This window comes from Chlorella variabilis, assembly GCF_000147415.1.
Source record: "Chlorella variabilis unplaced genomic scaffold CHLNCscaffold_555, whole genome shotgun sequence".
NCBI lineage: Eukaryota > Viridiplantae > Chlorophyta > Trebouxiophyceae > Chlorellales > Chlorellaceae > Chlorella > Chlorella variabilis.
Window position 1 is genome coordinate 1 of NW_005434762.1, and position 1,224 is coordinate 1,224.

Genomic DNA, 1,224 nt, shown 5'->3' on the forward strand with positions numbered 1-1,224 from the left:
GTGGCTGGCGCCAGAGGGGGTGCTGGACGACGCAGGTGAGCGGGGCGGGCCCAGCAGGCCCCCCGGCGCTGCCTGTGCCGCCGCCAACCCGCGCCTCAAGCCGCGGCTTGCTGCCCACGGCCTGCCGTCCCGTCCCTCCCACCTCACTGTCCCGCTCCCTCTGGTGCCTGCCCGCGCCACGGCTGCAGGCGTGGAGCTAGGTGTCAACTACCCCTACCCTGTGATTGGGGTGGAGGAGAGCCTGGCCTCGCTGGCGGCGGCAAACGCCGTGGTGCAGCAGTGCCTGCGGGCCGACGCCGGCGGCGCGCCGCAGCCCGGCCCCTTCCGCCCTGCCACCGACGCCGACCCCGAGGAGGCGGAGCGGTTGTTTGAGGAGAACTACAAGTGAGTGGTGGTGGGGTGGTGGTGGTGGTGGTGGTGGTGGTGGTGCGGTGGCTGGCTGGCTGGCGCTGGGGCGCGTGTGTCGCGCGGGTGTGCCAGTGGCGCGCCTGCCGGGTGTGGCCCCGGGCTGTGGGCTGCGGAGGGAGCGCCGCACCTGGCTGCACCGCCGTGCCTCACCCGTTTGCTCCCCCTGCCACCCGCCGCAGGTGCGAGCTGCTGTACGGCCCCGTGCCTGCCACCAAGGCCGCCCACGACCGCGCCGAGGGCTGCGGCGCCACCGAGGATGTGCAGAGCGCGGCGGGGCCCACAGACACAGACCTGGCCTCGGTCTACCAGCCGGGCAGCAGCCTGGGCGCAGCCAGGCCGGCAGAGGCCTCGGTGGCGGCGCCTGCGGCGCGGCGCTGGGACGCGCCCTCGGGCACCGCCACCGCCACCGACGCGGCAGCGGGCGCCACGACGGGCGCCGCCTCGGCCGCGGCGGCGCCGCGGGGCCGGCAGCCGCAGGGCAAGCGCCCCGCGGAGGCCATCGCTGCTGCTGCGGCGGCGGCGGCGGCGGGGGCAGAGGGCGAGCCCTCGTCGCAAGGCGGGGAGCAGCAGCAGGCGCAGGCACGCGGCGCCATCCAGGTGCCAGGCTGGCACCCCTTCACCACGGCGCCGCCTGGCGGCGGCGCAGCCGCGGCCGGCCGCAGCAACGCCGGCTCCGGCTCGGGCTCTGGCCACGCCTCCATGTCTGGAGTGGCGGCGGTGGTGCCCAGCTTGTCCCGCGAGGCGGCGGCGGCGGCGCGGGCGCCGGCGCCGCGCCAGCTGGCGGCGTCCGGGCAGGAGGGCCGCCAGGCAGCAGCA

General features: G+C 77.9%; 1 protein-coding gene across 1 annotated transcript; it reads left to right on the forward strand.

Moving 5' to 3' along the window:
• Positions 1-188: 188 nt before the first annotated feature.
• Positions 189-1,207, forward strand: CHLNCDRAFT_59512 (expressed protein; the record flags this gene model as incomplete). The annotated part of the gene is made up of 2 exons (XM_005842528.1): positions 189-384; positions 588-1,207. A coding segment is annotated over exon 2 (543 nt), but the record flags the coding sequence as incomplete, so codon positions are not given.
• Between the last annotated feature and the right edge of the window lie 17 nt (positions 1,208-1,224).